This window comes from Loxodonta africana, chromosome 4, assembly GCF_030014295.1.
Source record: "Loxodonta africana isolate mLoxAfr1 chromosome 4, mLoxAfr1.hap2, whole genome shotgun sequence".
Taxonomy (NCBI): domain Eukaryota; kingdom Metazoa; phylum Chordata; class Mammalia; order Proboscidea; family Elephantidae; genus Loxodonta; species Loxodonta africana.
The window spans coordinates 500,183-514,214 of NC_087345.1; the positions used below are offsets into that span (position 1 = coordinate 500,183).

The 14,032-nt window shown below is 46.4% G+C and overlaps 1 protein-coding gene across 22 annotated transcripts in view; it reads right to left on the reverse strand.

Annotated features, from left to right (window-relative positions):
* PPP6R2 (protein phosphatase 6 regulatory subunit 2) overlaps positions 1–14,032 on the reverse strand; it is a 102,339-nt gene that overhangs the window by 30,293 nt on the left and 58,014 nt on the right. For 10 of the 22 annotated variants that reach the window (XM_064283275.1, XM_064283270.1, XM_064283263.1 and 7 more), the window contains one exon: positions 3,646–3,911. The exons of 2 other annotated variants lie outside the window; for them this stretch is intronic. In XM_064283275.1, coding sequence (XP_064139345.1) covers positions 3,646–3,894 — 249 coding nt within the window. In that variant the 5' untranslated portion in view covers positions 3,895–3,911. Of the gene's footprint in view, positions 1–3,614; positions 3,912–5,280; positions 5,411–9,534; positions 10,487–14,032 lie in introns of those variants that run through there. 10 more of the 22 variants (XM_064283276.1, XM_064283272.1, XM_064283265.1 and 7 more) reach the window with 7 other exon arrangements.

Consider the following 14,032-nt stretch of genomic DNA (forward strand, 5'->3'; position numbering starts at 1 on the left):
AGTCTGTGTGGAGTGAAGAGGGCCTAGGCCTGCAGGACATGAGGAACAGAGTTGGCAGGGCACGGTGCCTGGCTGGGTATGGAAGTGGGAGGTCGTCACAGGTAAGGGCAAGACTAACCAGCACGGAAGATGGCGAGCAAGCTGTAGAGCGCAGGTAGTGCCGTGTGGGGCAGGCTGGGCCCGCAGGACCAACCAGGTTCAGAGTGGAGGCCCAGCAGCACTTATGTAAGCAGGCCTGGACCAGCAGAGAGGCCTGAGGGCCCAGAGCCAGTACAAGTGAGTTACTGCAGGCCAGGAGAGAAGGCAGAGGAGGGCCGAAGGCCACGGCAAGAAGGGCCGAGTGCTATGCGTGCAGCCATGGGCTGGGTCTATCCCAGCTCTGTGCCCCCTGGCCTGGCCTCTGGCTGTTAGCGTCTGTGTCTACGGGATGGGGTAGCCCAGGGTCTGCTCTGTAGGGTTAGCATAAGGTCAAATGATGGGATGCCCAGCACAAGAGTGGCTATGATGACCACCAGTGGAAGATGCACGCAGCACAGGGCAGGAGGACAGAGGGCCCAAGAGGATTTGGGAAGGAGAGTGCCAGCCGGAACACGAGAACCAGGCCACACGACTCCTGGAAGCGTAGGAGCTAGAGGTGAGAAACCATCCTAAGGATAGTGAAAGCGCCAGCCCCTCACAGGATGTCAGAGGTTCACTCCTGAAGAAAGCAGTCAGAGCTGCTGACACAGGAAGGCCAGGCACAGCTGGGGAGGGACGGGGCACCGTCCTGGGATGGGGACCTGGTAACGACAATGCTGACGATGTCATGCCAGCCCGTCTTCCCAGCCCCACGATGCTGATGGCTAGAGGGATTCTTGTCAAAGGATCGCCACCTGACAAGACGGCTGTGGCTGCCCACGGGATCAGCCCACAGAGGGTGTGCAAGGGCAACCTATGGTGAGTTAACAGGCCTCGTTTGGACATCACAGCTTATGGGCAGGTTTTAGTGCCTCACTCTTGGAAGGAACACAAATGGCAAACAACAAAGAGACAAAAAGAACTCAGAGGAAAGATAATGAAGAAAACATAAAAAACTACATTACAATAGGCTATGCACTGAAAGCTATTTGAAAATCTGAGAATAAGAAAGAGCTCTTAGAAATTAAAAATGTGATGGCAGAAATTTAAAAAATCAATAGAAGGATGGGAAGATAAAAGTTGAAGATATCCCTCGGATATAGAACAAAAAGACAAGGACGTGGCAGTAAGAGCGAATGCTAGAAGACTCAAGTGCACATTCAGGTGGTCTAGCAGATGGCACTGGGAGGAGAAGGACAGCGCCCACCAGAAATCCCAGGAAGAGAGAACAGGGGAAAACTGAAGGGAGAAACACCATCAGACAAATAACGCAGATACACTTCCTTGTGGATTCCAACACTGAGAGGGCCCATGGAGCCCAAACAAAAGACCACGATATTATCACATCGCTGGGAAGTTTCAGAACAGAAGGCAGTAGAAAAGACCCAACCGCTCTGCGGGGGAGTGGGGAGTGAGGAAAACACGACAGACAGACAGACAAAGGGGACTCCCTGGCATCTAACCTCAAGAGCAAGGCTGGAAACCAGAAGACAAGTCTTCAAAGTGACTGGACCAGGCTGCCCAGCCTGGAAGCCTGAAGCAGAGTATCCAGCAAGTACAAGTCACGTACATTCTTAGACGTGCTTGGCCCCCAAGAGCATGACCTCTGTGGCCTTTTGCAAGACGCTACCTGAGAGAAGGCAACTGGCTACAAGGAAGGAAACCGAGAGCAAGGAAACTGCTGAAATGTCGGAACACAGGGATGGCGAGTTACCAGAGCAGGGCTGGAAGGCTCCAGGAAGCGCTGGGTGGGGGAGGCCCCAAACCTGTGGACAGAAAGCTCTGCCAGCCCAGCCCCCTGCCCCCTCTGCCCCTCCAGGAGTCATTGGGGAAGCATGGGTTGGGCGTGCTAGGCTCTGCCACTCAAGCACCAGCCAGCCCAGCTCTGCTCTGGTTCACTCTGAGACGGGAACAGCGTGGCCCAGCAGCCCAGCATCATCAACTACCTTCTCCCAAATCTGCTTTAAGGGTAACAAAAATGTTATCTTGGTGTCTGTCTGCTGGCTCTTTCATCTTATTTCTCAAAAAGTCCAAAACTCGGCAAGCAGACTGTTCAGGCACCTCAAGGAAGAGACCAGGAACATCTGCCCATTTCCAGGGCTGGGTCACATGGCCACTGCTTCCAGCTCTGCGGGCTTAGGGCAGAGGTATTACACAGGCCCACCTGTCCGGAGCAGCCTTAGACTGCAAGCAGGGACAGAAGCTGCTGCCTGAGCCCGGAGCACAGAGGAGCCGCCTCTCTGGAGCAGGCACAGCTCAGGTTCACTCTCCACTCTCAGGAAAAGAGGGTCTCTCCGTTACCCAGAGTCCAGACGTCAGGGTGAGACAGCCATGTGCTCAGCCAGGTTGCAGGTGCAACCTTACACTCTAGGACACGTGCCCAAGTGACACCTGTCAGAGGAGGTGCTGGCTCTAACCTGTCAGAGCCCAGCCCAGGCGGGCGGCAGGCCTGTCCTTGAGAGGCAGACTGGATTTCTGTGAAATAAAGTCCTACTGGCACGCAGCCACATCCATTAATTTACCATCATGAAAGGCTGCTTCCACGCTGCAACCTGCTCTTCATACCTACCTATATTTTCCCACCTATGAAAAGCAATCTTAACCCTGTTTTCTCCTCTTGCTACCACCTCACCCAACCATCCATCTACCCAACCATCCATCCACGCATGCATCCACCCATCCATCCACTCATCCATCTATTCCACTCATCCATCCATCCATCTATCCATCCACCATCCACTCCATCCATCCACCCACCCACCCCTCCATTTACCCACCCACCATCCACCCATCTATCCATCCACCTACCATCCATCCATCCATCTATATATATCCATCCAGCTATCCATCCTATTCCTTTTCTCAAAAAAATTGGTTTAATATTTTTAATCAGAGTAACATGTATACATGCTTGAAAAGATCATATAGTGTGAGAGGGCTCATGATAAAAGGCAGGTCCCCATCCCTGTTACCATTCTCACTCCCAAGTCACATTTCTCATAGACTTCATTGCATACTCTTTTAGCTGTTTTCTCTATCAGCTCCCTTGTTTCTAAATAGCGTACGCACATATACGTGACATTCCCGCTGCCTTTATCAATTCTAGGTGTCACACAATGGAAGAGGAAGGTTCAGCCCCACCACCTACTACCCTCTCCTCACTCTCCCTGGGCAGCTGGAACATAATCTTTAGTCACGCTGCTGCCCAGTGTTCACCTTAGTCTGAACAGGTAAACACCGTTCACAGTTCACTCTTTATTCACTTACAGAAGGGCTCCCCCGGAGGTGGTCTTTTTCTCACTGTTGACTTATCTATCACTGACTTCTCCTAGACTCTGACTGTAAACCCCCCTGGACCATCACTGCCACTCAGGCATACCTTGCCCCAGCCCTACAGGTATGGCTTCCTCAGACTCAGCTAGGGTGGGACATTTAAGGCTAGCGTCTCAGTGACAAAACCCTTGTGACTGGCTGTCCCCAAACAACCTGCTACCTGCCTGTGGCTCTGCCCAGTGACACGTGGCCCACCTGGCACGGCAGCAGTACATACTTGAAGCGGACCTTCTCTTCCATGTCCAGGGGCGGGTCCTGCGTGATGAGGCTCACCAGCTCCTCCATGCATTGCTGCCGGCACAGGAAGTCCAGCAGCTTTCGGTTCTGGGCCTTGCACTCCTGCAGGAGGTCATCCTCATCCATAAGCTCCTGCAGCGTCACGTCCTCCTTGTCCAGCAGCTTGTCGACGTGCGAGGTGGTATTCAAGTCAAACTTCCAGAACATGGTGATGGCTCACAGAGCTACGAGAGAGGCAACAGGGTCACGTCTCCCCTCCTCCACGAGCCCATCCTCAGCAACTCCACACTGAAGTCCAGGAAGCCTGGGCTGCTCCATCCCCAAGACCAGTGTGCACTCCCACAGGCCGCAGACGGAGACAGCCCAGCACATACTGCTCTGATCTGGCCATCAAGGTCAGCTCACAGGCCAGCACCACCTGCTGGCTGTCCTTCTTCAGCAGCTCGGCCCTAGAGACACCACTATCTGCCCAGCTCCCAGGACACTGCCTCCTCTAGGTTGTCCCGTGGGCTGAGATGCCTCCCTCATTTGACAGCCCCCTGCGCATTCGCCCGGTTCTTGGTTCTGTCTGTCAACACCATCTGATGTCTCCCACGTACAGGCAACAGAGATGCCATTCCACTATGAGAAAGGCAGTGCCTCCCAAACCCGCAGCCATAGTGTCCAGTACCCTCCTGAGCAAGACGCTGGACACTTTCCCAGGTGTCTCCCAGAAAGCAGTCTCAACAACTCGGACTCAAGATACCTCATCTTGCTGGCCTTTACCACCTGGCCTCCCCGCACCATCCCTGCTGGGTGAGTAACACCCAGAGTTGTTCTTACAGCTGCCACCCTCCTCACGTGTGCACCCAGTAAGTCACTAGGTCTCCCCATAGCACCCTGAGAAACCCCTACTAAGCCGTCCTTCCTCCATATCTCCAACCATGGACTTTGCCTGGACATTTAAGAGCCACTGAGCTAGGCCAGCCTTGTAGAGTCCAGGCAAAATGAATGTCAGAAGAGACTCTGAAGCTTACTCTTGAATGTCAAATACCTAAAGCAAAAGAAGAAATGCGGAAGTAAAAGAGGTGAACAGAAGATTTCAAAAGGCAGCTCGAGAAGACAAAGTCAAGTATTATAATGGTACCTGCAAAGACCTGGAGATAGAAAACCAAAAGGGAAGAACATACTTGGCATTTCTCAAGCTAAAAGAACTAAAGAAAAATCTCAAGACTTGTTGCAATACTGAAGAACTCTATGGGAAAATATTAAACGATGCAGAAAACATCAAAGGAAGATGGAAAGAACACAAAGAGTCCCTATGCCAGGAAGGACTGCTCAACGTTCAACCATTTCAGGAGGTACCACATGATCAGGAAGAAGTCCAAACTGCACTGAAGGCATTGGTGAAAAACAAGGCTCCAGAAATTGACAGAATACCAACCAAGATGTTTCCGTAAAACGGATGCAGCACTGGAAGCACTCACTCATCTACACCAAGAAATCTGGAAGACAGTTTACCTGTACCCGTTCTGTCATATTTGTGCCTATTCCAAAGAAACGTGATCCAACAGAATGCAGAAATTATTGAAAAATGTCATTAATATCACACACCAGTAAACTTTTGCTGAAGATCATTCAAAAGCGGTCGAGGCAGTACATCGACAGGGAATCTCCAGAAATGCACACCGGAGTCAGAAGAGGACGTGGAACAAGGGATATCATTGCTGATGCCAGATGGATCCTGGGCGAAAGCAGAGAACACCAGGAATATGTTTACTTCTGTTTTATTTACTATGCTAAGGCATTCAACTGTGTGGATGATAGCAAATTACGGATATCACTGTGGAGAATGGGAATTCCGGAACACTTAATTGTGCTCATGAGGAATCTGTTCACAGACCAAGAGGCAGTTGTTCGAAAAGAACAAGAGGATACTCCATGGTTAAAAGTCAGGAAAGGCATGCGTCAGGGTTGTATCCTTTCACCATACCAATTCAATCTTTATGCTGAGCAACTAATCCGAGAAGCTGGACTACATGAAGAACGGGGCATCAGGATTGGAGGAAGACTCATTAACAACCCGCGTTTTGCAGACGACACAACTTTCCTTGCTGAAAATGAAGAGGACTTGAAGCACTTACTGATGAAGATCAAAGAGCACAGCCTTCAGTACGGATTACATCTCAACGTAAAGAAAACAAAAGTCCTCACAGCTGGACCAATAAGTAACACCATGATAAATGGCGTTAAGGATTTCATTTTACTTGGATCCACAATCAACACCCATGGAAGCAGGAGTTAAGAAATCAAAAGATGCGTTGCATTGGGCAAATCAGCTGCGAAAGACCGCTTTAAGTGTTGAAAAGCTAACATGTCACCTTGAGGACTAAGGTGCGCCTGATCCAAGCCATGGTGTTTTCAATGCATGTGAAAGCTGGACAATGAATAAGGAAGATCCAAGAAGAACTGATGCCTTTGAATTGTGGTGCTGGCGAAGAAATACCATGGACTGCCAAAAGAATGAACAAATCTGACTTGGAAGAAGTACAGCCAGAATGCTCCTTAGAAGCAAGGATGGCGAGACTGCGTCTTACATACTTTAGACATGTTATCAGGTGAGATCAGTCCCTGGAGAAGGACATCATGGTTGGTAAAGTAGAGGGTCAGGGAAAAAGAGGAAGACCCTCAATGAGATGGACTGACAGAGTGGCTGCAACGATGGGCTCAAGCACAGCAACAATTGTGAGCATAGTGCAGGACTGGGCAGTGTTTCGTTCTGCTGTGCATAGCATTGCTATGAGTCGGAATCAACTCGACTGTACCTAACAACAACAGCCAGTAGAATGATCAAATGTCTTGGAAGAAGTACAGCCAGAATGCTCCTTAGAAGCGTGGTGAGACTTTGTCTCACATACTTCAGACATGTTACCAAGAGGGACCAGTCCCTGGAGAAGGACATCATGCTTGGTAAAGTAGAAGGTCAGCAAAAAAGAAAAAGACCCTCAACGAGATGGACTGACACACTGGCTACAACAATGAGCTCAAGCATAACAACGACTGTGAGAACGGCACAGGATCGGGCAGTGTTTTGTTCTGTTGTGTACTGGGTCACTGTGAGTCTGAACCAACTGGATAACATGTAACAATGACGACACTACATAAAACCCTCCTGTTCGTTAATGAAACTCTGCTGCTCTGGGACCCCTGACACCAGGCACCACAGCCTGTCTGCCTCCCAGCCCTGCGCCTTTACTGTGTACAACTTACTTTTCCAAATTTTAGTCGCCTTCATATCATTCCCATCTCCTCTCTGCTGGCCCCAGGTGCCCACCACACCTCCAGGCTGCTTTGTACAAAGTGTCCTTCTGACCCTCTAGACACCACTCATTCTCCCTCCCCCATCCTACAGCCAAAAAACACAAATACGGAACGTACTTTCACACTTTTATGCCTCAGCACATACTCTTTCTTGTGCTAAAACAAAATCCTACTCACCCAGTCAGACGAAGCTAACCTGGAACTCCCTCCACTGCCCGCAGTTCCCCACACCTGCATGCACCTTGGCACCTGCGCACACCTCTGATGCCCTGTTCAGAACTCAGCATGTTCTCAATGACCCTACAGCTGGCTGGACAGCCAGTTTCACAGGCAAACTATTAAATGTTTTGCATATACACTGCTGGAGGACTTTGAAAGATGCTAATTTTTTTAACCATAACATTAGCCACTACACTACTTAAATCTGGGACCTATGTATTTTGATTGCAAGTTCTTAATTTGAATTTCAGCTTTTCTTCACCCTCTTATGATTCCAAAGGTAATGAGTAACAGCTGAAGTGAAAAACCTCTCTAAACCACCAATCGCCACAATGACATCAGAACAGGAATCCTCCTTTACAACAGATGCGCACTGGGGTTGAAAGGAAAAAAGGAAACCTCAACAGAGAGCGTTTGCAGGCTGTAGGAGGACTCAAGGCTCCAGGCAGCAGCTAGCAGGAGGTGTGGGAAGTGAGTTCCAGAGAGAAGGCCCAGAGAGGCCAGAGGCACTTACTATCAGTACAAACTCCTCCCCACCTTCAACAAGCCACCAGACAAGGAGGCGTGGCCTGGGTGGCCAGGCCAGCGAGGCTATCCACCCTGTGGCACACCTGCCCCCACCGCAGCGGTCCCTGCCTCCTGGCAACCCTGCAACCAGCTGCTGCTCCTGAAGGACTCTTAGGCCTGCCCTTTCAGTATCTTTTAACCATATTTCACTCACATAAAAAAGCTGGGAGAAAACAGGTTATGGTAGATCCCAAGGAGGCAGATTCCACGCAGCTCATGAGCCCTCCAAGTAGAAGGCTCTCTGCAGCCCCAGAATCTGGGCTCAGCAATGGGCGGCAGCAGCTGTGACCAAACAGAGGTCAAACCATCCTTGGACATGGTGGCTACTCCCTCAGTGCTCAGGGAACCCCAAGCCACCACTATGAGAATTAGCCTATTTTTTTTTTTTAGCCTAACTAGACAGTAAATGACCACAGCACAGTGGCCTCTGGGGACCCTGCCATCAGCCTGCTCACCCACCACCAGCTGAATGCCAATGCGTGTGAATCCACTGACACCAAGCAAAGGAGCCACCCCAGCTGGGCTAATAACCCACAGAATTGTGAGCAAATAAACAGTGGTCTTATGAAGCCTCCAGCTTTTGGAGCGCTTGTTATACAGTAAAAGCTAACTGATACAAGAGCCTCTATCTGCATCAGTCCTCGGGGCTTGGGTTCGGGCCAAAAATGAGCCAAAAAGAACACAAGCAGCAGAATGATGACAGGCACCATGTATATTTGTATTTACGTGTGTCCTTGGTCACCCATTTTATCCTCTCTGAATCTTAGTGTTTGGTCCTACTGGTAAAGATTAAACAAGATATCATTTGTAAAGCACTTAGCATAATACCAAGTGTGTAACTGCTCAGTAAACGTCAGCAACCCTTCTATTTATGCCAATACCATCACCTCATCTCCTTCAACTGCTATACTACCGCTGCCACTGCTGCACAGCCACATGCCCAGCACGCTGCTCCACCAGGACACTCAGGACACAGCGCTCCTGCCCCATCTGCTGCCACAGCCCTCTCACCACTCCCTCCTGTTCCTGCGTCCACCATTAGTTCTACCGCTGTGTCATGGACTGAATTTTGTCCACAAAAATACGTGTCAACTTGGTCAGGCCACAATTCTCAGTACTGTGTGGCTGTCCTCTATTTTGTGATTTTCCTATTTGCTCTAAATCATAATCTCTGCCTGTGGTTAAGGAAGATTACAGTGGGATGTAATACCCTCGCTCAGGTTACATCCTTGATCCAACGTAAACAGAGTCTCCCTAAGGTGTGGCCCGTACCACCTTTTATCTTACAAGAGATAAAAGGAAAGGGAATCAAACAGAGAGGGGGGACCTCATACCACCACCAAGTAGCAGTGTCAGGAGCAGAGCCTGTCCTTCGGACCCAGTGGTCCCTGAGCAGAGAAGCTCCCAGTCCAGGGGAAGACTGATGAGAGAGAAAGAGCCTTCCCCTGGAGCTGACACCCTGAATTTGGACTTGTATCCTACTTTACTGTGAGGAAATGAACTTCTCTTTGTTAAAGCCATCCACTTCCGGTATTTCTGTTGTAGCAGCACTAGACAACGAAGACACTCGGCTTCATAGGGGCCATTTATATGGGACCGGGGCAAGAACAGACAAATGTAAAGGACAGAATGTCTCAGGGTAAACATGGGCACACAATATATGACAGATGTGACATTTCAGTACAGTGGAGAAAGGATTTATTTACTAGTGCACACTGGCACGATTAGCTACCATTGGAAAAAATAGATTACCATACCTACCTGACAATCATGTGAAAATAAACCCTGCAGAATCTGACTACCACAGAGCAATGGGAATCAGACTGACGCTCTGACCCTGAACAACTATCAAACTGCACAACACAGGTACAGTAACACTTTTCAGGTGCTGGGCAGCAGAGAGCCACGGTGGTACACCTCAAGGGAAAGAAGCACAAGAAGTGGCCTCAATGCTCATCTTAGCCTTCTGACTGGGCACTTTCTGAACAGAGGAGAGGGGAGTCCACACAAAAAGCAGTGGCTTGCTGGGGAAAAGAAAGAGGTTGGGGTTCAAGGCTGCTTGTTGTTGTTGTCGTTGTTAGGTGTCACCGAGTCAGTTCCGGCTCCTAGCGGCTCCATGTACGACAGAATGAAACACTGCCCAGTCCTGCACTATCCTCACAATCGTTGTTATGCTTGAGCCCACTGCTGCAGCCACTGTGTCAATCCATCTCGTTGAGGGTCTTCCTCTTTTTCCCTGACCCTCTACTTTACCAAGCACGATGCCCTCCCTTCTCCAGGGACGGATCTCTCCTGACACGTCCAAAGGACATAAGATGCAGTCTCGCCATCCTTGCTTCTAAGGAGCATTCTGGTTGTATTTCTTCCAAGACGAATTTGTTCATTCTTTTGGCAGTCCATGGTATATGCAATATTCTTTGCCAACACCACAAATCAAAGGTGTCAATTCTTCTTTGGTCTTCCTTATTCATTGTCCAGCTTTCACATGCATATGATGTGATTGAAAATACCATGGCTTGGGTCAGGCGCACCTTAGTCTTCAAGGTGACATCTTTGCTTTTCAGCACTTTAAAGAGGTCTTTTGCAGCTGATTTGCCCAATACAACATGTCTATTGATTTCCTGACTGCTGCTTCCACGGGTGCTGATTTTGGATCCAAGTAAAATGAAATCCTTGACAACTTCAATCTCAGATGACGAAAATTTGTAGGCTGCTTAAAAAAAAAAAAAAAAAAAATTTTTTTTTTTTTAGATGACTAAAATTTGCAAGGCAGAGTGACAGACAGAAGTGATTTGCATAAAAAAGCTCCAGAAAAAATAAAATCAAAAGCTGGTTCTTCAAAAAGATCAATAAAAGTAATAAACCTCTAGCTACACTGATCAAGAAAAAAATAATTTGAGTGCATTAGAACTGTGGTGTTGGCAAAAAATAGTGAATATACCGTGGACTGCCAGTAAGAAGAACGAACAAAACAGTCTTGGAAGAAGTCAGAATGCTCCTTAGAAGCAAGGATCACAAAACTTCATCTTGCTTACTTTGGACATGTCATCAAGTAAGACCAATCGCACTATAAGGACCCCAGGGGTCATGGACCCCAGACCTTCTGTTAGCCCAAGACAGGAACCATCCCCGAAGCCAACTCTTCAGACAGGGATTGGACTGAACTATGAGATAGAAAAGGATACTGGTGAAGAGTGAGCTTCTTAGATCAAGTAGACACATGAGACTATGTGGGCAGCTCCTGCCTGGAGAAAAGAGGAGAGGTCAGAGGGGGTCAGGAGCTGGCCAAATGGACACGAAAACAGACGGTGGAAGGAAGGCGTGTCTGTCTCATTAGAGGGAGAACAACCAGGAGTATATAGCAAGGTGTATGTAAGTTTCTAAAAGAGAGACTGACTTAGTTTGTAAACTTTCACTTAAAGCACAACAAAAATTAAAAAAAAAAAAAAAGGAAGATCAATCGCTAGAAAAGGACATCATGTTGGGTAAAGTAGAGGGTCAGAGAAAATGAAAGAAATCCTCACGGAGGTGGACTGACACGATAGCCTCAACAATGGGCACAAGCATACCAATGATCGTGGAGATGGCACAGGGCCAGGCAACGGTTTCTTTCTGTTATATAGACTATCACTGGGCATTGAAGCTGATGCAACAGCAACTAACAATTAAAAATCTATATGATTTCAATTAAAAAAAAAAAAAAAAGAGCCTAGCCCAATATTCTGAATCATTCAGTCACTCTTGTTTCTCAACGCCTTTTACAGACTTCACATTCACCCTCCCACCTTCTTCACAGGGTCAGCAGACCAGCCCAACTTCCAAGGCTCTCGCCTGGCCTTCGGCATTATTGCCATTGACAAGCTTTGAGTTATCTATTAATGTGACAAGAAATGCTATTGTATCTTTAGAACACTAATTAAAACTTTAATAAAGGAGAACTGAGGTCAGAATTCTGCAGCTTGTCATTAGGAATTTTATCACTCTCTCACCATCAACCAAACAAGAATCTTTGGAGCACAGCCATCCACCTTGATAGGATTATACCTAGTAGACATTTCCGAGAAGAGCATGCCAAGATGGCTGTCTTATTATGACAAAGGCAGAGGTATTAAGTTAAAAAAGTCAAAAGGAAAAATACAAACGACCACAGGTCTTACGTTTAGGGCAGTCACTGTGAGAACATAAATACAATATATGCATAACATTTAAACCAGCAGTTAAACAAATGAAAAAAACACTATCTATTCAATGGAAAACAGGAAAGGAGAAAAAAAAATAAAGTTTTACTAAATGGAAAATATAAGATGGCAGAAATAAGTCCTAATATAATAATAATTTTAAATAAATATTTATCAGTTAAAATAATCAATGAAAAGAGAGCTTCTCAGATTGGACTAAAAAGACCAATATCCAACAATATCTTTACTACAAAAGCCACAATTTTAAAAACTCAGAAAGGCAAAAATATGAAGGTTTAAAAATTTACACCAAGTAAACATGAACCAAAAGAAAGGTGAGATACAACCTTAGTATTTGACAAGCTAAAATAATAAGGAGGCAAAAATTTGGGGGAACCATACATCTGATAAGAACTTAATATCCAGAATATATAAAGAACTCTGTTAACGTAACAACAAAAAGACAACCCAATTTAAAAATGGGCAAAGGAATTGAAGACATTTCACCAAAGGGGAAATACAAATGGCCAAAAAACACATCAGAAGATGCTCGGCGTCATTAGTCATTAGGTAAATGCGTATCAAAACCACAAGATATCAGTCCACCCCACAAAGACAACTATAATCAAAAACACAAACAACAACAGATGTTGGTGAGGATGTGAAGAACTGGAGCCTCCATTCACTGCTGGTGGGAACTTTAAAATGGTACAGTCATCGTGGAAAACCGTTTGGAGATTTCTCAAAAAGGTAAACACAGGACTGCCATACTATCCAGCAATTCCACTCCTAGGTATACACCCAAAAGAATTTAAAGCAGAAACACAAACAGGTACATGTACACCAATGTTCGCTGTAGCACTACTACAATACCCAAAAGGTGGAAACAACTTAAATGTCCATCAACAAACACGCGGATAAACAAAATGTGGCACACACATATGCTGGAGTATTACGCCACCGTAAAGAGAAACGAGATCCTGATACATGCTACATCATGCACTAACCTTGAAAACATTACACTGAGTGAAACAAGTGGGACACAAAAAGACAAATATTCCATGATTCCATTTATGGGAAATACCTAGACTGGGCAAATGCACAGAGACCAGGGGCTATGAGTGGTTACCAGGGTAAGAGGGAGAGGGGAGGGCGCTGAGCTTCTGTCAAGGGAGATGGAAATTTCTGGAAATGAGTAACAGCGATGGCTGCACAACATGATGAACATAATGTCACTGAGTCGCACATGTAAAGTAAAAGCTGAAATGGCAAATTTTTTAAAAAATCAAAATGGATCAAAGACCTAAATGTAAGAAATGCCATAAAACTCTTAAAAGGAAACATGAGCAAATCTTTGTGACCTTGGATTTGGCACCGGTTTCTTAAATACGAAAAAAAAAAAAAAGCAAAAATATAGATATAGACAAATTGGAGTTCATCAAAATTAAAAGCTTTCGTGCTTCAAATGACACCATCAAGAAAATGAAAAGGTAATCCACAGGATGTGAGAAAATACTTGTAAGTCATATACCCAATAAGGAACTTATATCTAGAATACAAATAACAACTCTCAAAAGTCAATAATTAAAATGTGACCCTGGGGGAGAAACGACTCAGAAGAGGAGGGTGAGAACGGTTACACAACTGGAAGAATGTAATCAATGTCACTGGACACGTAGAAACTACTGAATTGGTGTACGTTCTGCTGTGTATATTCTCAACAACAACCAAATATAATAAAAAAATTTTTTTAATTCATTTGAGTAGCACCTAAAGATGTGCTTGCTTAGAAAACTGCCTGTCGTAAACTAAGCACTATAAAAATGTATTGTTAAGGAAATAAATGAAAGCTGAGTTAAAAAAAAAAAATGATCAAAGTATGTGAATAGACATTTCTCCAAAGAAGATACACAAATGGCCAAAAAGCACATGAAAAGCTGCTCAACATCAGTGGCCATCAGGAAAATGCAAATCAAAACCACAATGAGATAGATGTTGTTGTTGGGTGCCATGGAGTGGATTCTGACTCACAGTGACCCCATGTACAACAGAATGAAACACTGCCTGGTCCGGCAACACCC